The 23,317-nt window shown below is 51.3% G+C and overlaps 1 protein-coding gene across 1 annotated transcript in view; it reads right to left on the reverse strand.

The window, feature by feature from the left end:
- Positions 1-9,790: 9,790 nt before the first annotated feature.
- The window catches only part of USP31 (ubiquitin specific peptidase 31), a 29,823-nt gene continuing 16,296 nt past the window's right edge, over positions 9,791-23,317 (reverse strand). Inside the window, exons 8-17 of the mRNA XM_089539697.1 lie at positions 21,411-21,522; positions 20,662-20,756; positions 19,256-19,333; positions 18,795-18,924; positions 18,223-18,342; positions 17,580-17,805; positions 17,060-17,218; positions 16,060-16,212; positions 14,051-15,752; positions 9,791-13,671 (exon numbers count right to left, since the gene is read on the reverse strand). Of these exons, the coding sequence (XP_089395823.1) occupies positions 14,209-15,752; positions 16,060-16,212; positions 17,060-17,218; positions 17,580-17,805; positions 18,223-18,342; positions 18,795-18,924; positions 19,256-19,333; positions 20,662-20,756; positions 21,411-21,522 (2,617 nt within the window). The 3' untranslated portion in view covers positions 9,791-13,671; positions 14,051-14,208. The remainder of the gene's footprint in view (positions 13,672-14,050; positions 15,753-16,059; positions 16,213-17,059; positions 17,219-17,579; positions 17,806-18,222; positions 18,343-18,794; positions 18,925-19,255; positions 19,334-20,661; positions 20,757-21,410; positions 21,523-23,317) is intronic.

Below are 23,317 nucleotides of genomic sequence, written 5' to 3' on the forward strand. Positions count from 1 at the left end.
CAAAATGGGATGGCTGGCCGAGAAGGAGGTTTGCCTCTTGGGCTCAGTGGGCACAGCAATGGAGCAGAGCCGGCTCAAGGGGACCTTGGTTGTGTATCTGTGCAAATGCCAGGATGCTCCCGTGGATTCCACAGGGTTTTCTCAAGCAAGGGATCCTCAGAGGAGGTTTTGCCAGTTCCATTCTCTAAAATATAGCATACAGCACCTGGGCATACAATCAAAAGGAAGGAAGGAAGGAAGGAAGGAAGGAAGGTTGAACAGGACAATATTGTGGGGCAGAAGGGGGCAGATCCAATTACACTTTGTGCATCACTGGGATCGCTCGCAGCCCCCCTCCTCTGCCACAGCTGAACAATATCTCTCCAGGCCTCTTTTGTGGTTCTGGCAAAGCAGGCAGATCCCCCCCCCCCCATCCACACAGCGCCTGACCGCATCAAGAGTGCTCTGGCCCCTGCCTCCAGTCCTGAAGGCCCTAGCATGGCCCAGCCAGTCCCTCCCAACAGCAGCAGCCAGGGAGGACTTGTCTGTCAGGGCACAGCAGGCAAAGGGCAAGGTTTGTGCCAAGCAGCAGGGACTAAAGAGGCCTCCCATGTGGCAACAACAGCAGCCCTTGGCAGCCAGGAGCAGCACACCCCGACCCCTGGCAGCCCACAGCGACACACACGACATGCACACAAGCCTAAATGGCAGCATTCAAAAGGAAAGGAGGGGAGTGAGAGGCACACAGCCCTCTGTCAGTGGAAGGCATCCAGGCTGCGCTGCTAAGGCCTTGGCCCACCTCCCTGGCCCCGTTTGCACATGGTTGCCCAGGGCCAGCTCCCCATGGAAGAGGCTGCCTGTCTTGCTGGAGGTGGAAGGCCCACATGGATTCAGGGGCGATCCATGCCAAGGCATGCCAAGCCCCACCAGCTGCTTCTCCCAGCAATGTTGCTCCCTGGGCCCTTTGCCCTTTTTCTCTGGGTGGCTTTCCAACATGTTTGCCTGGAAAGCACATGTCGGGCAGCCAGACAAATCTCCAAGGGGTAACTTTTTGGCCAAATACGGGAAGTCATGCAGGTGTGACGCCTCACAAGATCAGCCATGAAGTCTGGGTTGGTTGGTTCCTCCAGAAGAGTCTCAGATCTAAAGTGATGCTGCATGCTTCTGTTGTCTCTCTGGCCCCACAAAAAGATCCCAAAAGAGGCAATGGATGTTAGGAAATGACGTGTATGTGACCACAAGATAGAGCTGTAGTGGAACCTATTACAGTTCCAGTGGCAGTTGACAATTGACACTTGAATTATGGAATGTTGATGCTGTCAGTCCTTCAGAGAGAGAGTGTCAGTTATGACAGTTGGTGTTAGAGTAACTGCCTCTCTGTTTTGTTATGGTTGTTTGGTTGGCAAAGTAACTTATTTATTAAAGTAACTTATTTATTAATGCCCTCGTGTAGAGTGAAGGCTTGAAGTGCTCTTGTCGGTATTTCTCAAGCTGGGAGCTCAAGGCCGTTTGCAGTGGTGAAGGAATATTTTCCTTCTTGGCCTGAATACCTTTGCAGACATCTCTTCAGATTCCTTCTTCCTGGCGTCCTGTCGACGTGGTTCAACTCTGCAGGTGGTTGTGGTGGACACAGCGTGTCTTTCCACACCCTAACAATGGACCCCCCCAGGCAAGGGAAGGAGGATCCACTAAGGACTTGGGCTCAGTTGTTAAGTATTCTCCCCCAAAGCAAATGGACTAGCAAATGCTTAATTCACCAGACTCTGTGCTGGAATCCAAAATGTTGCCTGAAATAAGTGTACTGGTTTATTCCTAATTATCCAGAATGTGGTCATAATTTTTTTTAAATGAATTGTAATATTTCATAGCAATTTAACAATAAGAAGGAAAAAGGAAAGAGAAAGGAAAGGGGGAAGTGTAAAAGAGAAATGCATTGTGCCAAATAAGAATCTCTGGACACTTGTTGCACAGCTGTGAAGTCAAAGGTTAAGAAATGGAAGTAGCAGATGGATAATCTCTATGGGTCCCCTCCACTCTTTGGACACTCAAAGGGGTCCTTAAGAGGCACAAATCCCACCACAACTCTCTTTGTCTCTTTCTCTGTCACCCCTCCCTCATGGCTTCCCTCTCACAACACATTGCCGAGGAATGGATCAGTGTGAGCAAACTAATGCCAGTTTTTGTTTTTATTTCCACACACACAAATGCCACCCCCAGATCGCCCCCCCATCTCTCTTTATTACTGAGTGACCTCCAGCCAGCCATTAGCCCAACGGATGCTGCGAGAGTGTTTGGCATAACTAATGATGCTAGACTGCAACCAGAGAGACCTACAAACACACCAGCAGCTGCCCATCCGTCCGTGGCCCCACACTCTAAAAGCTAGAAGTTTAGGCGCAGGGCAGCCGGAGGGGGAAGGAGAGGGGCAGAAGGAGGGTGTTGGCAAAGTGGGGCTTCTGGGGCTCAGGTCAGTCAGTCAGTCAATGGAGTCTGGTCTGCTGAGGCTCCTCAGAGATGCTTCCCAGTAGACCTGCCTCCCGCTCGCTTCTCCGATCCCTGGCATTGGAAGGGATCCTACAAAGCCTCCATGCCGCCAGAGCACTGGGGAGAAGTGGCTGCCCCACCTCTGCTGCAAAACCTCCAGTGGTGGGGATTCTGTTGCAAGCAGGACACTTGTGGCTGGCACAGAAGGAATAGTTCTCCTCTATGGACAGCCCCAGGGGATCGGGCCCCAAGGCCTTGAGGGACTGCGGATGCTGTGCGCAGCCATCTGGCCGTCTTTTTTGGGCTGGGTACAAAGGGCCTTCCATCCCAGAACCACAGCGTTGGAAGGGATCCCGACGGCTAGCTAATCCAACTCCATTCTGCCATTTGTTGTTGTTGTTGTTGTTGTTGTTGTTGTGTCTTTGAGTTGTTTCCGATTTTTGGCAATGCTAAGGCAAGCCTGTCACTGGGTTTTCTGGAGCTGAGAGTGTGTGACTCATCCAAGATCACCCAGTGGTTCCCATGGCTGAGCAAGAAACCAGATCCTGATCTCCAGAATTGTGGTCCAACGCAGCAATGCACTCCTGAAAGATGCCATCCAACCTCAGTCCGAAGACCTCCGGAGGAGGAGAGCCCACCTTCATCCACTGAGGCATCAGTCATTTCCACTCTCTGAGAGTCAAGCAGTTCTTCCTCATGTTGAGGTTGAATCTTTTTCCTTGTCATTTGAACCCATTGCTTCTCTGGGGCAGCAGAAAACAAGCTGGCTCTGTGGCATCCAAAGCATCCAGATATCCAAAGATGGCCTTGCTTTTCTGCTTTGTTAAAATGAAGCTGGCAGGACCAATCCCAGGAGCAGCACCTGTCATCCTCTCTCCCTAAAGCTCTCTCCCCAAGTACTCCTGATTTCTTTCCCCAGGAAACATGGGGCTGGCGGGTGTTGTGTGTGTGGGTCAGCCCTTGATCCCCACCACAACCCACAAGAGCCCTAATAATCCCATTTGTACACACACACCCCGAAAAGGGGCCTTGGCGCAGGGGCCTTGTTGTGGGGAGATTCATGGAGACGATCAGTGGGGAATTTCATCAGGGCAATGTTTCAGCAACAAACTCAAGAGTAGATTTATTACTCAGCAAATAAATAGCAGTGGAGGTTTATTTTGCTCACTTGGGAAGGGACGGGGATGTAAGCAAAAATATTAAAAATAAAACAGATTAAATTCTACTTTAATTGACCTTTGATTCTTGGCGTAATGTACTCCCCCCCCAGCCGCCATGCTGTTGCGCCAGCCTTTAATTTCTTCTGGCGGAGCGGCTGTGCTCCGTGATTCATCCTGTCCTGAGGCAAAGCACACACTGTAATTGCTTTTTAACTTCCTGGAATGTCAGAGCCAGGATTGAAATTTTACGTATCGCTCCTCCGCCCCCCTCCAAACGCCCCCCCAGCCACCGCCACAGAAACTCAATGGCGGCTTTAATAATAACATTGCACAAAAAGAGGCAGATTTACAGTGCCAGAAAAATGTAATCAAATTTCCAGTGGGAAAGCAATAAGTCCAAATGCTGGTTTTCATTTGGAAGCTTGCTAGATAAACGTGGCCTCACCTGCACAGCCAAAAAAACCCACTGCAAAATAATGTCCACCCCTCTCTCTGCAACATGGCTGGGGGGACCATGATCTCAAATAACGGCATTTGGGAGGCTGGAGTGGGCAGCCACAGGTGGGCTTCATGTGGCCCAGCCAGAGAGAGGACGTGGCCAGCCCTGGTGCTTCTGCCTCTCTCTGGCACGGAGATGGCCCACGCTGGCACCCCTTGGGCAACTAGGCCTCTGAAAAGCATTTGGGGAACTTTGCCAGTCCAAGGACCATGGGGCTCACTTGTTCAGAGAGCTTCACTCACTCCCTGCCCCTTTTCAGACACAGTTCCAAGTGCTGGCAATGTCCTCTACTATAACCCAGCAGTCCTACCCCGGCCTTAGGAAATACGTTGCTGTCTCAATGGAGGGTGGTGGAGTCCCCTTCTTTGGAGGCTGTTTTTGAGCAGAGGCTGGACGGCCATCTCTCCCAGCGAGGGCTTGGATGGTGCCTTCCTGCATGGCAGAAGAAGGGGGTTGCAGAGGATGGCCCTTTCCAACTCTAGGATCCTATGATTCCAGAGAGACTGGCATTCCCTCTTCCCCTACAGACCAACAGAGATAGGGAAAATGGCTTGGCAATGCCCGCCACACACAGGGACCATCCTGAGCCCAAGCGCTTGAGGGTCCACTCCAGAACACCCACCATCACCACCCACAGACCTCTTGGGCAAGGTTGGGGGGTATCTTTCACATGGAGAGCCAGATTTCATCCCAAGGAAGTGCTTGGAGAGGGGACACAATGTGCCCATGGGCAGAGCCAAAGGCCACAAGAGGGCTAGGCCCAGAGTGCCAGCCATTTTGTAGCCCCAGCACCTCTTGCTGTCAGTCCCTGAGCCTCCGCAGGGGCATTTCATAAGGAAGATGCCACCCAACAATGGCATCACAGGGAATGGGTTGTGGCCATCTCAGGGACCAAAGGAGGGTCAGGGGGTTCCTACAACGTAGCTCTAAAGAAAGACCCTCAGAGAAAGGTTTCCCATTGGCTGCCCGGGGCTCTCTGAGATGGATGATGGCCCTGCTACCAACTGGCTCTCCAATGGCTTTGGAGGCCACCGACCCTCTCCATCAAACGTAATTAAATGTGTTGCTATCGGGCCGTAGGTCACTTGCAAGCCTCTTTTCTGCCCACGTTCGCTCGGCCTTAGCAGACAATCTATATTCCTGAAGAAGGAGAGTATATCATCAGCTCATGACCAGAGATAAATCAAGGAGCAAATATTAAAAATGCTCACAGGTGGAAACCCGGCTGTTTGCAGGAGGCAAAGCCAGGCCTCCAAGGACTGCTGTGTTTATTGGGATTGCCCCAAACATACTAGAGGCCCCTGGAAGTGCAAGCCAGAGCTTTCCTTGCCCAGAAAAGCCAGTTGCCACTTTGGTGCTGGGGAGCACAGCCAAGATCAGACCCTGGATTTGCATAGCACACCTCTTTGCGTGTGGCATTATGCCTCGATTGCCCCCAGATGGGGATTCTCCCCTCCTATGAAATTATCCTTCTTTCTGACCCTAAACTTCTAGCTTTTAGATGAAGCCTCCAAAGGAATGGGCAAAAGGCACAGCAACTCAAGGTCCCCCAGTGGGTCTCCATGGCCAAATGCAGATTCGAACCCTGGTCTCCAGAGTTCTAGTCCAGTGCTTAAATCACCACTTCACACCAGGCTCTAGTGTGAACTTTTAACAGAGCTATCCAGATTGCCTGAACCCCTCTTTCTCCTCCTCCTCCTCCTCCTCCAAATAGAGCCAGCACTTTGGTTAGCTTAGGACTAAAACCCGGACCTGACACCCTCGTTAGTGCCACCCTTGTGAAATCCCTGTTGGCGAGGGTTCCTTGCCCAAGTCTTCCTTCCTTCCTTCCTTCCTTCCTTCCTTCCTTCCTTCCTTCTGGCTTGTCTTTTGATTCCCACAATCTCCATGGCTGCTCCTCTTGGGGATGGAAGATGGGTCTTGAACATATTGAGCATTTCTCAGAACTATTTATCAGCCTTGTGACAAATGCCACTGTCAAGGGCTGCTGACGCTCTGTTTTGAACACTCCTCCCTCGAGTGCAGGCAGGATGGTGGGTGGGTGGGGGGAGGCTCGAAGCAGCCGCCTCATCATTTTTTAATGCACTGCAGTCCTTTTGCCTTATGGAATATTGATGGCCCTCTCTCTTATTTATCAAACAAGCCAAGTTCCTCACGAGGCAGTGGGGTCACTCGGCCCTCCTCTGTGGGGCTGGCCAGGAGGCTGGAACATTGGGGCAGGGTGGGGAGAAAGGGCCTGGGGTCTCCTTTGCTTCTCCCAAGCCCACCCTTGGGAAGCCAGCCTGGGAAGGCAGGACAGGCCCCCCCTACTGTTTCTGGGCTGCTTTTTAGGGTGTCCAAGACGCTGCTTCTCTTGGAGATGGTGGCCTTCCATCTAGGTCCCTCCAGCACTTTGGGGACATTGTTTAAAAGGACCCAGGATGCCCCCCAAACTGGTTGCTTTTCCCTCCTTGGAAGCTGCAGGACTCTGTGATTGGGGGGGGGGATCCAAGGCCCTGTTTGTGGACAGGAAGGAGCCATCGGACCTTGAAAACCAAAGTACAAAAATTATGGATTCCCACCTGGCTTTCCAAAAGCTTGCCAGGGTCTTATCTTATGGTTGATTTCCCTCTCTCCTGGCACTGAGATCCAAAGTCTTTACCTCCCTTGCCCTCCGGCATCCTTTGAAGGAGGCCCAGGGAATGCCTCTTCTCCTGGAATCCCATTAGGCTGGCAGCAGCCCATTTGTTCCAAGGAATTGCCACTTTTGCTGGGAGGCAGGAGGAAGGTTTTATGTTCCCATAAATTGTCAGCACTTGGTCCTCCGCCTCTGGAAGAGGAATCGATAGCCAGCCGAGGAGGAAAGTGCTGAGGGAGAGAAAGAGGGGCGCTAATTAGGGGAGGATTTAAGAGCCCGGGGTGGCTCTGGCAGCCTCTAAATGCAGGAGAATGGATAGGCCACCTCCCTGGACCCCCCCCCCCCCCATGGCCCTGCACTGAATCACAGAGAGATGGCAAGGATGGTGGCAGCCGCATGGCTAGAGGAGGGCATGCCAGGAAGACCAAGAAGGGCACCAGGGAAGGTAGGGGCAGAGTGGGCACTGCCAGTCCACTGGGCAACTGGCACAGAATCCAGGAGGGTTGGAAGGGACCCCAAGGGATACCCCTTGCAGGAAGAAACAACTTCAGCACTCCTAAAAGATGCCCATCTGACCTCTGTTTAAAGCCACACGTGTATACACATGCACACACAGAGAAATAGCAAGTAGGTTTTGGAGGAGATGATCACAGCTCAGCCTCTGGGAGGGAAGTCCGCCCACCTGCCAGCCAAGAGCCCACCTACCTGTTGGATCACTTGACCTGTGGGCAACTAGCCTTCATGGGTGGCCATCATGTGTTTTCCAAATGCTGCAAGGCTGCGCTCTCCAGCAGTCCTTACCATTGGCTATGCCAGCTGGCTGGGGCTGCTGGACATTACAGTCTAGCCTCATTTGGAGGAGGTTTGGGCTGGCCTAAAAAAAAGCAGTCTTGCTAATGGTCTGTTGCCCTGTTGTCCAGTCCTGCTGGGATGGGATTCTCAGGGGTCTTGCACCACCAGGAAGGATGTGTCCTGCCTATCTCTCCTGAGAGCAACACAGCAGGTGAGTATACCAAGGAACAGCCCAGAGCAGGCCAAAGGCCACACAATGCCAGCCAGTCAGCCACAGCAAAGGGCAGAGGCAAGAGCACAATCACAAGGCAAGTCCAGAGGTCAGATAACCAGAGTCATGGATGCATGAGCAAGGAGGAACAAAGCTGCAAGACTTGGCTGCAAAGAACCTCTGCAGCTGGAGGTCTTTTAAAAAGCCTCTGCTTCTCTCAGCTGAAACCTATTAGCTCTCCTAACTGGAGGCTCCTTGACCTGCCTTGGTTCCAGAGGTCCTAGTACCTGCAGCCTAGACTCCATAGAGTCCATTTCTCCCCCTGCAACTTCATGTTGAGCCTCCTGAGACTGCGGATCCAGGCAGCCCCAGATCTGCCCCGTCTCAGCCTCCTCCTCTTCCATGTCTTCTGGGTCTGAGTCCTCTGACTCTGCCTCTAAGTCAGGCCCAGGGCAGTCCATGACCAGATGTCCTGCAAACCAGTCCAGGAACTGTGCCAGCACACCAACAGAGACACAATTAATTCTCATCTCATTTGTAAGCTACTCTGAGAGCCTTTGTGGCTGAAGAGCGGGGTATAAATACTCCAACCAAATACTGGGAAGAAACAGGAATCCTTCCAGTACTGAGGTGCCCCTGTTCTTAGGCACAATCCCAGCACTAACCTGGAAATGTTGAATGCCATCTGGACACAATCCAGTCCTGATCCAGGCCCCCAATGCAGCCAGTTCACCTACCCTATTGCCTGGGGATCCTTCACCTTCTCCAGCGACCTAGATTGATTCTCTGCTCTTCATGTCTCTGACACACACACACACCTGGAAGACACAAGTGCCAACCCAAGACGCAATCCGGAACAGATTAATGCCCTCAACTGCCCACTCAATGCTCTTCCTGTTCTACCCAAAATGGCTCCTGCTCCCATAAAGGAGCCATAAAACTCCACCAAAATTGGAAAAATATTGGCCACTCTGATAAACAGTAAAACTATATTACCTCTAATTTGGCACAGCCCAAGTCAGGATTAATATAGCTGTAATCCAATCACCTATAAATAAATGATGGCCTTGCACTTTAATATGACATCCATCACGACTGTTTTCCTATGATGGATAAAAGAGGGGGAGGCAGGAGGGGCTGGAAATAAAACCAGGGCTGGAGGGGCTCATCTCCATTTTGTGGTTGCAGCTAAGGTGAAGGAAGGAGCAAGCGGCAACGCACCAGACTTGGAGAGCTCATTTTCATAGTCCACTCCTGCTAAAACACCACTACAAGAGAGAGAAAACCGGGTGAGAACTTTTTTCTATTAGGAAAGAAGGATGAAAATGCTAGAAATAACAGAACAGCCTCTATCCTGACCAGTGGATTCATCAGAAAGTAGGAAGCGTTCCCATTCTTCCACTTCTGAATTAAGCAGGAGCTTTTGGTTATAAATCCCATGTCACCACTTCGAACTTCCTTCCATGGTTATAAGTCCCTTCTCATCATTCCAAACTTCCTTTCTATTTTTCTGTTTCTTCTCAAACCCTGGGGAGCTAAAAATCTTGTCTACTACTTTTCAGCAGTTCTGATTTCATAGAATCCTAGAACTGAAAAGGATCCCGGGGGCCTCCTAGTCCTTCCTCTGCCGCCAGTACAGGAATCCAGTTAAACCATCCCTAAGAGATCCCCACCCTGCCTGTGACTTAAAAACCTTGCCAGGGCTGGGAGAAAACAGCTCAAGTGCTCAAAATGTATCAAAGTACAGAATCAATGCCAGGTGCGTCCATTAACCTTCAGAGAAACGAACCGACACTCAGGGAAACTGACCACAGGGCAAGGCACAGTGGATGGAGGGTCTCTGCCAGTCCACACATGGAGAAAGCTCCTTGGCCCCAAGCAGCCACACTAGCCCTTGGCAAACCACTCTTGAATCATGATTCCTAATCCCCCAAATTGGCTTCCTAGGGGTGGCTGAAAGCCAAAGCAAAGCATCTTTCTCTTCTGGAAAGAAGCGACAGGCCCAGCCAGCGTGTGCCGGCACCTGGTGGAAAATTCATCCACACACATTTGTTGACTTGTAATAAATTTATTGTACTTTTATTACATTTTCCACTTTTGATCATCCAATACCTTGTATCCAAACTCCTCTTTCTGAAAGGAAATGATTTTTTTAAAACATAAAAATATAAATTCTGCATATTAAAAGTGCATACAAATAAATAAAAGGCATTGACACAGTCTCATGCACTTGCCCTCAAATAAGTTAAAACCCTCTTTATGGTACAATGGATCCACCCCAAGAAGAGACACAGCCTCCCTCCCAGAGTATTGTAGAGTTAAAAAACACTGAAATTTTGATAGTGATATCAAAGGGATGTGAGGGGCAGGGGGACGAGGACCCCAAAACATGCAGGTCCTCCTCAGATGGACGGGAGACTCTGGGGTTCGAGGCTCACCGTCTCAAGAAGGGGACTGGAAATTCAGTTTTAGCCAAAGGTGAGGCACAACTGGTAAGCAGCCTCTGCAATGGGTTCTCTGAAGGCTCCCAGTTCTGGCAAGCCTTCAGGGGCGGAGGGTGCTGCGCTCTTAACACCTGGAAAGGTCTCCAAATTCCTTAATCAATGCAGCCCCCCAAATCAGGGCTATGGATGCCACCAAGCAGCAACACAGCCAAAAGGCATCACATTTCCATTTCATCCTTGGTTCTGCTAAATGCAACTCTCGCTGCCAATGGTTGTTCTTTTTTTTAATTAAGAAAAACAACATCGTACTTTCATCTCACCACAGGTTAAAATGAAATTTCAGTAGCCTTTGCAAATAAAGGTTGGCCCCTGACAAATTGTGGCGGATTAATAGGCAAAGGATGGCAATAAGAGGAGGACTGCCACGGATATGCCTTGAAGTAGCCTCTGAAAGGAAAAAGGAATTCCAGATTGCAGCGAGGAGGAGCTGCCAGGATGGCCAAGGGGCACAGGACCTCTGTGCCCAGGAACCATGGCTGGGAGGGCCAGCTCCTTATCTCATGGCCTCTGAGCATTTGGCAACACAAGCCCCACGCTGGCCTCCTTCCCTAGAAGAGGGGTTCCCAACCTCTCAAGCAAGACCCCTTTGGAGCAGGAGGACCAATGCCAGGTGGGGAAAGGAAGCCCCTCTTTGCTGCCTCAAAAGACCCAGGGCAGAGGTGGCTGCAGAAGAAAAGTCAACTAGGAGCTGCACCAAGATTTTGGGGTTCCTGCCAGAACCCCTTGCCTCTGGTTTAAGAACTGAGTTGAGTGACTAGCAAAGAATGAATCTCCTTGCGTGCAAGAAGCAAAAGCCAACAGAAGTGAAAAACCAGGGCCTGCTGGGGTAGGGGGAGAGGTCCTCCAAGGGATGGCAGAGCACTCTGCTCCCAACACCGGGTACCTGGAATGCAAGGCCTGCTTGGGCTTTGGGAGAGCTGATTGCATAGTTAACAGGGGCATGCGCTGGGATGGAGGGGGGCAAGAGGGCAGCCCCATGCATACTGGCCTCCAGTGGGTTTCAGGGCAGGGGGAACAATGGCTGGCCATGCGTAGAAGTTCAGCTGAGGCCAAGAAGCCAGGGACAGGGGGATCACCATCTAAGCAACCTGTCCAACGCCACTGTGTTGAGCCACACATACATTGGAAAGACCTAAGCTAACGTGAGATGCTTCCTTGCCATGGTTACAAAAGGAGAGGCTGCTGTGGGCACCATCTTATCAGTCAAATACAGATGATGCAAAGGTGCTGCTCAGCTTACATATGTACGTGTGTGTCTGTGTGTGTCTATGTGCCTTCAAGTCACCTGCTGACTGATGCTGACCCCATGAATGTCATAAGGTTTTCTTAGGCAAGAAATCCTCAGAGAGTTTTTCCAATTCCTTCCTCTGAAATAGAGCCTACAGCACTTGGGATTTGTTGGCGGACTCCCATCAGCATACAATTCCTTAACGGTGTACTTTGGATTTGTATAGGAAGCAAGACTCTCCAGACAGCTAACCCTGGTGTGTGTGGGTGTGTGTGACTTCCGGAGGATGGAGGCCAACTCTCCTCTAGCCAGAAAGAGGGCAGGCAGGCCACTGTCTGCGGAATAAAGATACCTGGTTCCCTGCCACATGGGGGCGAAATTGAATAGGGGTTTGAGAGGGGGATGGATTGGGGACTTCCCTGCCTTCAGCCCCTCCCCAAGATTTCTACCAAGCTTCCCATAGGTTCATGCTGGATCAAGAAAGCATTGTGTCCAAGGGAGACGACAACTCTGTCTTTTGGAAAATTCAGCACCGAAGAGCATTCTGCTCAAGACCAAAATGAAATGAGATCTACTGGCCTATAGACACAAGTGGGCACAACAGGGAGAGGCGCTGGACAAGACCCCCCCCCCCCCGCTTTCCATCTGCACTTAATAGGAGCAGAGGCAGACCCCTGAAGGGGAGCCCACAGCAAGCCCCCTCCTGACACAGGCAAATTTAGCCCCCTCTTTCTATGAATGGGTGGCCCTCTGCCACTGGCCAACACCTGCTCCTGTCACCCCTCTATGCCAAGGGTGCCCAGGCTGGCAGGGGCTGATAGGAGCTAGAGTCCACCAGCACCCAGAAAGCTACAGGTCCCCTAGGCTGCAGATTCTTTAGCCTTCTGCATCATTCAGAATCATGGGGACCAGAGAGACAAAGCAAGACTATTGCTTTTGTGCAGGTGGGGGAACTGGCTGCTTCTCCCTGGCTGAAAGACCTTGGCACATTCCTGTTTCAAAGAACCCGATAGAATAAAGTCCAAGAGCTCCTAATCCTAGGTTTCTTTGGGTGTGGGGAAGCAGATGTTACCAAAAGGAGTCTGGCTGGAAAGAGTGTGGGCGTTTGGCCAGCTGCCTCTCCCAAGGGGCAAGCACCACCCATGGGCACTAAGAGAGAAGAGCTCTCCTGGCTCCCTTGGGGAGACCAGGACGCAGGGCAAGGGCCGTGCTGAGTCCAGGTGAAGAGAGGTGAGCCACCGAGAGCCAGGCTGAGCACCGTGGTGAGGGGAGGGCCTGGATCTTTTCAGCTAGAACTGCCAAGCGGGAAGACAGAGGCAAAGGCATGCCTCCTCGGGATGGAGCACAACACCCATTAGAGGGGCAAAGAGGCAGCTTCTTGAAGGCGCTGATGTGAGAATGCCCTCAAGCCCCACTGAAGCAGGCAGGCAGGTGGCTAAGGAAGGAAGGAAGGAAGGAAGGAAGGAGCTCAGAGCACCCAGAGGGACCCAAGGGCAACAGCCACATGGAGGTTATGGGGGGAGGCATGTGAACACACCACTGAGTTCAGCCAGCAATGCAGTACCACCCACAAAGAGTATGCCTCACAGTGGGGATCCACTGCCAGAGCCACACAGTATACATGAGAAAGTGGATGAGGATGAGTAAGAGTGAGGAGAAGACACTTGGACAAGCCTAGTTCCTGCTAGGACCCCCACACTAGCCCCCTTCCCTTCAGCGAGGGAGACAGCCACATGGCTGGCTGTGAAGACCCACCATGGAGAAGGCGAGCTGGGCAGGTTTGTGTGCAGAGAGCCAAGCATCTCTCTGGGCAGGGTGCAGAAGGCACACAACACACACACACACACACACACACACACACACACACACACACACACACACCACGCAAGGCTTGGGACCCTCACTTCCTGGCCCCCAAGCTGTTGGCTGGTCCCTCCCTCCTTCCCTCCCTTAAGCAGTGCAACCCTAGAATGGACACTAGAACAGATAAGGAGGCAAACAAGACCAGGCTTTAAAAAAGAACAACCAAAACAAAAGACAAAAAAACAAAACAAAACAAAAAAAAAACCAACACAAATCTGCTGTAATGAAAAAGAAAAGAACAAAAACAAACCTAAAGACAGACACCCCTCTATGAGAGAGAATGCACCTTTTCCCCAGCGTCTTCAGTTCCTTCCAGTACTGGCTGAGCGTTTACCTGAGAAACAACATTAGCATTGAGATATTGCCCTTCAAGAAGCTGGGGAGATGGGGGTGGATGCAAGGTGGGGGGAGGCAGAAGGACCACGGAGGACAACAACGCAGCCTTTCTTTTCACAGCTAACTGTGGCAGTTCAGTGCAGACCCCCAGAGAGAGCAAGATGGCCACAGGCATGGGCCAAAGTCACTCCTGGGAGGGGACTGAAGGGGTTTGGCTCCCCAGAAAGGCTGCTTCTGCACAGACGGCAGTTCCGCTGTAGGGCTGGTGGGGAAGCAGCAGGAGTTGGGGGACAATGACATCCTGTGGGGGTGGTCTCCTACCCCACCCGCCACCCCACCCCACCCCACCCCGCCCCACCCAAGCCTACAACAAGTACCAGCTGCGGCTGCCCTGCAGGTATTTGGTATGATGGCGGAATCAAAAGGCGCTTGAACAGTAGTAACGACTTCTTGCAACACATTAGGCACATGAGCCAAAAATAAAATAAGGGAACAAAAAGCCAGAAGGGGAAACCAGCCCAGCGGTGGCAGCGGATCACTGAGACTTTGAAGGGGGCCGTGCAGGTGAGGGTGTGCTGGCGGGGGGCTTGCGCGGGGCTCCTCGGTCAGCAACTGGCTGGCCAGGAGACTGGGAGGCAGCCTCCAGTGGGGAAGACTTGGATTTCCGGTTCAGGATATGTTTGGCTGGCAAAGCGTCTTTCGGCACAGCGGGGCTAGCGTTGGGGAAGGCGGGTGTGGGCAGCTGGGACCCTCTTTTCTCTGGCTTCTCCTCGGGCAGGTTTTTCCCCGCTGCCTTGGAGGAACTGACCAACATCTTTTTCGAGAGCATAGTGGTCTTGCCCAGGTCGGCTGACCGGCGGGTCTCCTTCTGGCGTAGGGCAGACTTGAAAAAGGAAAGCCCCTTCTCTTCTGACTTGCTGTCCCTCTTCAGGCTCGAACGGGGCCCGGGGGTGGGCGAACGGAGGCTGGCCATGGAGGAGCTGCGCACGTGCTTGCCATCCGGCACCCGACCCTCGCCACGCGACTGGCCAATCCGCGGGGAGCTGGTCCGCGAGCTGGCAGTGGCACTTGTCTTGTCTGAGCCCAGGCTCAGCTTGGAGCCCTCCCGGCTGAGGCTATGATCAGAAGTCCTGCTTTTGCTGGCAGGCACATGCCCCCGTGTGGATGACCCCGAGGAGTTCCTTCGTGTTGTGGCGGTGGTAGTAGAGGAGTAGGAGATGGACTTCTGCTTCTGCTGAGAGGCAGGGGACCCATCGTAGGCCTTTGAGCCTGTCCCCTTCTTGCCCTGCCCAGAGGCAGGAGAGCCATGCCGTCCTCTGGCCCGGCTGGAATCCAGCTTGTTCCGGGACCGCGACCCCTTCGGCACACTTTTGGAGGGAGGGGGTGAGACTGCTGATTGGCGAGACGTCAGAGAATCCTGGCTGGACAAGACCGCCCTCCCTTTCCTGAAGTTCTTGTCTGGCTCTGTGGTGTGTTTGGAGGGAGCTGCCTTTTGGGAGATGTCCTCTGACTTTGCGGGGGACACTGACACCCCAGTGAAACTTCTCCCTTCCTTGACTGGAGAGCTTTCGACAGAATCACTCTGATCCACAAAGGCAATTTGATTGTTGTTATCAAAAGGATCCAGAGCAGGGCAATTCCTTTCAGCCTGCATGCCAATCTTGCCATACGGGTCCGCACCACTGCTCAATTTTCGACCCGGTGGTTCATCTCTAAAGACACCCTCCATGACCGCCAAAGGAGCCCGGCCAAGAGTCCGGTGCTCCTGGCGGCCGCCACCACCACTATTGCTGGGTTCAAAGTGGCTACCAGAGAGACTCCTCAGGCTGCCAAAGCATGAGGTGGAGACTTTGTCGTCCACGGATTCCCCAATCCGCTCCAGGGTAGAAGTTGAGCTGTGAACCGGAGAGTCCCCTGAAAACCGTGAAGGGGAGTTGGAGCGCATCTGCAGCTTGGCCGAGAGTGACCATGAGGGGCGGATCCCGTTCTCACTCACGGCCAGGGGGCTGGTCACGGAGGATCTGGAAGACAAGCTCTGGCGCTGAACACTCCTCACAAATGGGCGCGTTGAGAAACCACCTGTGGGAAGCAAAGGGACATGAGACCACAAGCACTGGCTGACTCTGGGCATCACACATTCCTCCCTCTCCCCCCTACCCCCAAACAAAGTCACTCATATGCTTATTATGTTTCTTCCTCAAGGAGCTGAGCAATGGATTGCTGGATCCTCCTGCCTCCCTACGCCTTCCAGGGCAAGTGACTGGGCTGTCCCAGGGAAATCCAGACCCTTGAAACAAGGCAAAAGAGCTCAGCCTGCCCATGCCTTCGCAAACCCAGAGCCCATGAGTACCAGCCTACCTCCACCCACAAAGCCCCTCATACCCACCATCATCTTCACTCCTCTCCCCCATCAGTTCCACAGATTCCGAGAGGGAAGCCAGGGACGTCCGGCGTGAGGAGGCTGCTGACGCAATGCTGGGCTGCTTGCTGCCTGGGAGCCGGCTCACCCAGTGCTCACACAATGAGGAGCTTGTGGAGCCTGCAGAAGGAGAAGGGTACTGGGCTCAAACAACAGGTGTGAAAGGAGAGGATGGCAAGGCAAGCCCCAAGACCTTACAGGGCAACTGGGGCAGGCAGAACATTCTGCGCAAGGTGGGAAATGGCCTGAACAAAGCAGCTACCAGAACTAAAGGGTGCTACCAATAGTGGGCAGAGGCTGCAACCAGCCAGTGTGGGCACCAGGGTCTTTTTGCAGCTTGCACCTGGTGCAGGAAGGGACATTTAGCAGTTTTACACACACACAGCCCAATGACAGGCCAGAAGCACAGAGTTAAAGGAGATCTGGCCAGGATGGGGGGAAGAGAGAGAGAGAATCTCAGTGAGTTACAAGACAGAAAAAAAGAAAGCTGTAATAGGAGAGAAAATCCATCAGTGACCTCATAGTAACAGACTTCTCCCACCATGCCTTGATTTTGAAGTGAGGGGAAGACAAAGACAGGACATGCCCAGGCAATTAACTGAAGGGAAACTGAGAACAAGATCCGGCCCAACAAATGGGCAAGCAGGTGACCTGGGCAGCATGCAGATTGCCTGAGAGACGACTTGTAGTGACTTGGGTGGGAAATCATTTCTACATGTGCATATGACATACAGATATGGAATTTGCACGTGCAAATTTCATGTGGACCTTTGGGTCCTATGGTCTTTTCAGTAGACAGCACCAACAGGTGTCCATAACAGCCAGACAAAACCACTTCTGTCCATCTGGGAATTTTCCCCACAGCATAAGGTGCCTTTCTGAACTAGAGACCCCAGTACCCTGAAGCCCCCAGCCCATCCAACCAGGGAAGCTAGAGAACATCAGGGAGGCATTGCTGGGCCCTTACCTGCCACAGAGCTGTTGGCTGACCAGGAGGGAATGGCCGTTCGCCTCTGGTAGAAGAGGATGTAGGCCGTCTGCTTGCACACCTCATTCTCTGCCAGCTGCTGCACCTCACTGTCATCGAAGCAGTACCACAGTCCGTCAACAGAATTCTTGCAGTAAGCTGCAAGAGAAAGCTACAGTCTGAGAAATTGGGTTCCTGCAGGAGCAGGAAGCGCATGCAGGAACCACCCTCCACCAATCAGTCTGGGCCACAGAGTTCCTATTCCCCCATCTGCCCGCCAAAAACTGGGGAGGCACAGAGCTTCTTAGCTGGCTTGGGGGCAGAGAAGTGGATTGTCCCTTCAGCATGGAGGCCATGGCCTGAGGACCACAGTCCAGGCCTGCACCCCGGAGGTCTCTCTGAGCAAGGCATAGGACATCCCAATGCCTACCTGGTCTTCTTATCAGAGGAGGAAAAAGGTGGGCCAGAAGGCAGAGAAAAAGGCAACACAACACATGGCACACACATACACATCCATCACCTGTATAGTGTCCACCCTGCATGGTGCCATGGTGATTGCACACGGCGTACAGGTCATAGATGAAGTCTTCTGGGTCCCTGCCCAGGCCATAGGGGCGTCTCCAGGGAGACCAGTGAGATGGCAGGCTCCAGCTGCTCTGGCTCCGCTTGACAACATGAGGCGTCATGTCGAGGCCCATCAGAGGAAACCTCACCATGTTCTGAAGCTTCATCCTTCTGTCTCCTTCCTGTACAAAGTAGGATGGGGGGGAAGAAACCACATGTTCAAATCAGCAAAGACAAGTGCATGCTACACCACCGCAGTGACTGAGTGGGCAAGGGAGCTACCCTCCTCAGAAAGCCATACAGGCAACTCACCCGCAACATTTTTAGAGGATGCTTGGGCAATGAAAGGCATGAAAGAAACAAGGTTTTGGGATCCAGACCTTGGTGTCAAGAGGGGCTCAGCCTGCCAGACTATCCCCTCCCCCAAAATGAGCACCCTGTTAGCTGAATGGAGAAGTCCCCTCCAAGCAGAGACAGCCCAAACAGCCCTGCATAGGCTCACGTGGAGGTTAGTTAGAAAGGGGCCCTGCCAGCGCAGCCTCAACCAAGTCCTGGCTCCCTTCTGTAGGGGCTGCCCCACCAAGCCAGGCCTCCCTCACCTGTCGGAAGCGCTTCAGGTGAATGATAAGGACGTCTGGCAAGGTCCACAGGCTCAGTGTAATACTTCCTTGCTGAAGCTGCTTACAGTGGGGGCAACGCCATGCATCATCTGGCGCCAGCTAAAAGCAAACGGATTGGCACTCTTAGGCACAAGGCACACAGAAAGAGGAGAGGGAGAGAGAGGCAGGCACAAGCTTCATGTGGAAATTATTTCACTGAAATAATAATGTAAACGGAATAGCACATGAAAGAAACCTCTTCTTTTTAGGACACATACCTAAAGACAGCTGTACTTGATGTATCTCATATCAACAATTTGTTTTCCTTTTGCTGAGGTAGAACTATGGTACCTTCAGCTTCACCTGCTCGTGCCATAACTGCTTACTAGTTCAGTTTCAAGTGCAACATTTTGTTCTATGAAGTGACTGGCTGCACTGCAGAACCACAGATAACTACAGGGCTATTTTATTTAGTGGCAAAGCCTTCCACCTGGCATTTCCACCCTGCGCAGCCCAAGAAACCCTCCAGAAGACAGACAAAGGGAGAGGCCACCACCGCGTCCCCCTCTCACCTGCTCCTCTTTGGTGTAGAGCTGGAAACACTGTGATAAGGTGCAGGCCTGAGGCTGGTGGTGGAGCTCCCTCTGCTGGCGGACGCTCTCTGCATCTGGGATGTATTCATCCTCCGTACTGACGAACAGACTAAGGGAACGAAGGGTATTTCGGGCATTTAGGGCTCCGTAAGGTGCCTCTCCCAGTACAACACAAAAACTGGGCCTGGCTTTGCAGCTCCCTAGGGAAGTGTCCCAAGGGAGACCAACGTACTGATGCTGGGCATCCAACTTCAGCCTGTCTCAAAGCTGAGAGGCAGGAATCCTCCACCCCCTTAGCTACCTTACCAAAGGCGCTCCAGGCAAGCTGAGGCATCAGATCCCACCAGAGCAGTGGTTGCTCAACAGGCTGGAAAAGGAGGCTTCAGTCCCAAATCTGTGGCTGCCCCTGCCTCACCTGTGCCAAAGGCCAGGGCACTTACTAGTCTTTTGTCTCCTTGTCCCACTCCACCACCAGCTTCACGTGAGGGGTCCCGCCTTGCCCACAGGACTTCAGGGCTCTGCAGGGGGAAACACCAAGCTAAGCAAAAGAGGCCACATGCTCCCAGCCAGTTCCACATCTTTTCTCTCTCTCTCTTTTCAGTCTCTCCCTCACCACACTTAGGTACAAAGTACAACAAAATCCAAAATCCACAGCACAATACCTTTACTGGCCAACTAAAAAGCACAAAACACATCATGTAAGCTATCAAAGCTTCAGCAGTTTCTTCCTCAAGCAAAGATATTTCAAATCCATTAACTCAATCCCTTGTCCCCACAGAAGGGGGGGGGGTGTCCTCTGCCTGCACTGAGGTCCGTCTAGACCAGGGGTAGGCAACCTGCGGCCCGGGGGCCGGATGCGGCCCGGCGAGGCCTTGGGACAGGCCCCAGCCCGGTCCTGCCGCCGATTGCCGCTGGGGCCTTTGGCGTCTCGCGCGAGGGGCATGGTGGGGCAATTGTCTATAGAAGCCTCAGAAACATGCATTTATCTTAACATTTTTTTAAAAATCAGCAAATTTTTTTGCGTGTCCTCCATTTTTTATTTAAAAAGTGCCCTCCATTTTGAAATTTTGTCCTACATCTGTTCCGGTTTATTTATTTATTTATTTATTTAATTTTTTTTAAAAAAATATTTAATTATTTATTTTTTGGCTTCGGCCCCCCAGTTGTCTGAGGGACAGCAACCCGGCCCCCGGCTCAAAAGGGTTGCCTACCCCTGGTCTAGACCATCTTGAGTGACAACAGAAATAACATCTGAGACAAAATGTAGCCCTGTGACTCTAACATGGTCACTTTCTTATGCAAGATTTTTAACATCTTTGCCTGATGAAGAAACCAGTGATGTTTCAGAAAGTTGCATTATGTTGTTTTTCAGTCGGTCCCATAAGGGTATTGCTGTTTTGTGGGTTTTGTATTTTGTTGTATTTTGCTGCATGGGAAAGATGGCTACTCCCCAAATATACACATTTAGTAGGAACCAGCTGGGGATTAAGGGCTCATTGACTCAGACCATCATGGGCAGAATACCACACAGAAGAGCCAAGGGCCAGTCCTGAGAGACAGTTCAAGAGATGCTCAGATGGACTTTTTACTCACTCTCTCTTTCAGGACAAACAAGAGTCAAGACAAGGATTGACAGACAGACAAGCCCCCACACCCTGAAGGCTGTTCGCAGGCGTTCCTAGGATCCCCTGGGGCTCAGTTCCACAGTGGTTCTAGTGCCAGATGCCCCAGCGAAGCCACCGTCTGTGGCAGGTGAGATACAACTCCCACTATGCCCTCCAGTGAGATAAGTAAACTCCCATGTCTTCCTTTCCCACCCATCACCCAAGAGGGAAGCTGTGCTCACCGTTCCACCATTAAGTGGCAGAGAGGTCGTTCTTCCTGAGGCAAGAGGTACGTTATGCCCACCGCACTGACTACCCTCAAGCTGAATGGACAAACCTAGAGTGAATTGGGGAGAAAAAGAAAGAGCACCTCAAAAGCTTACCTTCTGTGCATTTTGAGAAGCTGGAGGTAAGGAAGAGCAGAGAGGAAGGATATATTTTCTCTCATGGCTGGCTGGGGATTCCATGCAGCCAACTCCAATTCACACACATGTGGCCTTTGGTGCACATATGTGGCATGCATCCCCACATAGAAAGAGAGATAACTGGAGGGACCATAACTCATAAAGAAAATACACATGAAGTGCTTGATTCTCATTTCACATCTTCTGCTTTGCTTCTCCACACACCAAAGAAGAGCACAGCCAGTTTATGTGTGGCTGAGTCTCTTTCCTGGTTCCATCATGTTAGAACTGACTGGACTCGTGTAGAGATTGGAAGACCTCAAAATGTTGGACTTAATTTTCTGCCCAATTTCTTGGTCCTAATAAAGCTATTACCTGGCTGTGAATTTTGGAAGTTTTCTGGTATATTAGGATAGATTACTTTGTTTTAGGTGCAAAACACTTTATTCAGCCTTTCTAGAGCAGGATATCAGAACTGGAGGAAAACATGTAACCCCTGAGGATGGGACAGTATTCCCACCAACACATCCCCTTGCACACACATGAAGACAGGTGAGCTGAGGTACCCAGTGCCCAGGCCAACTTACCTGAAGACAGGCAGAGGGCCGCAGGAAGTACTGCATCTTCTCCAAGATCTCCTTCTGCAGAAGGTCCCATGGAATTGTCTTCTCTACATGCAATACAAAGGGCTGGCCAAACCTGCAAAGAAGAGGACCACTGAAAGACTAAAGGGCACTAGCCTGCCTTAATCCCAGCCCATGAAGAATCAAAATCTCCATCCCACCAGGCAGAAAGCCTGTGGTGGCAGCGGTGTAATGGGTTTTTGATACAGTTTTCAAATGCCCTGAATCTGAGTACAAACTGAATTACAAGCCTAAACAAATCAACTTAGTAGTAAGTCCTACTGGTTTCAGTAGAGACTTGTTGTTTGTTGCTACGTGACAAGTTGTTTCCAATTTATAAGTTCTATATCTTATAAGGACTAATAAGAATCTACAATGGGGTTTTCTGGGCAAGATTTGTTCAAAGGAGGTTTGCCATTGCCTTCCCCTGAGGCTAAGAGCATGTGACTTGCCCAAGTTCAGCCAGTGGGATTCATGGCCGAGCTGGGAATCAAACCCTGGTCTACAGAACTGTAGTTCAACACTCAGGTTTTGAAACTGAAATCTTATAAACACACAAACACAAAACTGAGATGTACTGAGTTTGTTCCACGTGGTCCAATAAAACCTCATTGCCCTCCCAATTCCTCTAGCCCACCCTATGATCTTCTCAGTCCCCCCTCCACCACCTTGAAGCTGCAATTGCAGTAAACAGTACAGCAGGGAGGGCCCCTTTCTCTCCCTTCCTGCCCACCCCTCCACCCCCAGCAAAGAGCCTGCCTTTCCTGGAATCCAGGCCCTGGGCTCACTGCCAAGGCACTAATGGAGAGGAGGAAGGAGATCTCAATTCTCATCACCAAGAATATCAGCACAGGAGGGGGGGGGGGGGGTTAGAAAGACAGCAATCTTTGGACTGGTTTAAACTCTGAAGCAGAGAAGCCCCTGGAAGGATCATAATGCCCACTTCACATTCAAGACAGACATTATGAGCCACCAAGACTCATATTGTGGCAAAGCTCAGTGGCCTTTTTACTGACCACCAGAACGGTGCACCTAACATCCTTCACTTTTAACTTCTTATTGGAACAGGAATGCACTTCTGGACATGTTTGCAATTCAGTTGTTGATCCATTAAAAGATGCTTTTTAAAAACAAAGCTAAAGCAGTTTTAAAAGAAAACAGAAAAAGAGAAAGAAATATAAAAATGTATCAGATAGTATAAAATCCCAACATAAAAGAAGGTCAGGATACAATCACCACCAAAGTCCCTGCACTGCTCTCCTCTTCTTGGTAGTGAATGAAATGACAAGTGGGGTGCCTCAGGGTGCTGCCCTGGGCCTGGCATCATTCCACATCTTTATCAGTTACTTGGATGATGGAATAGAGGGAATGCTTATCAAATTCACAGAAGGAACCAAATTAGAGATAGTAGCTAATGCCCCAGAGGGCAGGATCAAAATTCAAAGCGACCCTGACAGGTTGGAGAACTGGGTCCAACCTAACAAAATGAATTTCCACAGGGAGAAATGTAACATACTATATCTAAGCAGGAAGAATGAAATGTTCAAATATCGGTGACTCCTGGCTTGAAGATGTCTCAAACATCTGGAGGACCCAAGTTGTGAGAACCACTGGTACAAAAGAAGTAACAGTCTTCTTTTCTGTCGCACCAGAAACTAGAACACAATCTAATAGAATTAAATTACAAGAAAAAAGAGATTCTGCCTAAAAATGAGGAAGAATTTCTTTATGGTAAAAACACTTTGAGTGGAACAGACGACCTTGGAGGGTGGTTAGATAGGCACCTTTGGGGAGTGCTTTAGCTGTGTATTCCTGTATCACAGGGCTTGGACTGGATGGCTCCTGGTGTCCCTTCCGATTCTTATGATTTC

Source organism: Sceloporus occidentalis, unplaced genomic scaffold (assembly GCF_023333645.1).
Source record: "Sceloporus occidentalis isolate IW3139 unplaced genomic scaffold, rSceOcc1.0.p SCAF_10, whole genome shotgun sequence".
Classification (NCBI taxonomy): Eukaryota; Metazoa; Chordata; class Lepidosauria; order Squamata; family Phrynosomatidae; genus Sceloporus; species Sceloporus occidentalis.